At 31.4% G+C, this 1,018-nt stretch overlaps 1 protein-coding gene across 1 annotated transcript; it reads left to right on the top strand. All coding sequences in view use genetic code 6, as the record gives it.

Annotated features, from left to right (window-relative positions):
• Positions 1 to 117: 117 nt before the first annotated feature.
• TTHERM_02609240 (D-mannose-binding lectin) lies at positions 118 to 1,003 on the top strand (the record flags this gene model as incomplete). Its single annotated transcript, XM_001028224.2, has 1 exon — positions 118 to 1,003. A coding segment is annotated over one exon (885 nt), but the record flags the coding sequence as incomplete, so codon positions are not given.
• Positions 1,004 to 1,018: the final 15 nt, after the last annotated feature.

Raw genomic sequence — 1,018 nt, 5'->3', positions numbered from 1 at the left:
ACAATATCCTCCTTAACAATAAGGATATTAACAATATCCTCCTCAAACCCAGTAGCAATATCCTCCACAGAATTATCCCCCCAATGCTCAACAAGGCTCTTATGGTTAATATCCTCCTCCTCCCTAATAATTTGGTAACTAGCCTCCTCCACCTTAATTTAATGGCTAGTCATAAAATACTAGTTAAGATTAAACATAGTGTAATAATAACCATCCTAATTACACTAAAGATAGATTAGAATAAGGCAAAACATTAGACCAAGACAAGTGGCTAGTTTCCTAAAATTAAAAATTCTAAGCAGGAATTTAAGAAGATGGTAACTTAGTAGTTTTCTCTTTAGTTAATAACTAGCGTATTTGCACATTTTCATCAATGAACAAAAAATAGGGAACTGCTCCTCATAAATTGGCATTATTTTCAAATGGTAACTTGGAAATAAAAGAATATCGTAATGCTGTATTGTGGTAATCAGATACTACTAATTAAGGTACTGGTCCATATATTCTTATCATGCAGAATGATGGTAATTTAGTATTGTTTGATAGAAATAAAAATGTCACATGGAATACAAATACTAAAAGTAATTACCCTGTTACTGATTAACCTAAGTGCAACAACAATCATGGTAATTACACAAAAGATAGATTGAAATAGGGTAGCAGATTAGAATAAGACAAATGGTTGGTTTCTTAAAACTAGAAGTATTATGCAGGAGTTTAAGCAGATGGTAATTTAGTAATTTCTACTAATTAAAACTTCAGTCCTTACAGCTGTATTTGGTAATCTATGACTAAGAAAAAAGGAAATGCACCTAATTGCTTGGTACTTGAAAGTAACGGCTCAATGAGAGTTTAAGATTATCGTAATGCCACATTGTGGGATAGCGATACCTTAAATTAAGGTATGGGTCCTTTTACTCTTATCATGTAAAATGATGGTAACTTAGCTTTATTTGACAGAAATGATAGAATTACATGGTGTACTAATACATCAAGAGAATGAATTTGTATCAATAAA

The sequence above is a fragment of the Tetrahymena thermophila genome, assembly GCF_000189635.1.
Source record: "Tetrahymena thermophila SB210 genomic scaffold scf_8255654, whole genome shotgun sequence".
Classification (NCBI taxonomy): Eukaryota; Ciliophora; class Oligohymenophorea; order Hymenostomatida; family Tetrahymenidae; genus Tetrahymena; species Tetrahymena thermophila.
This window is presented reverse-complemented; position numbering and strand designations above follow the sequence as displayed.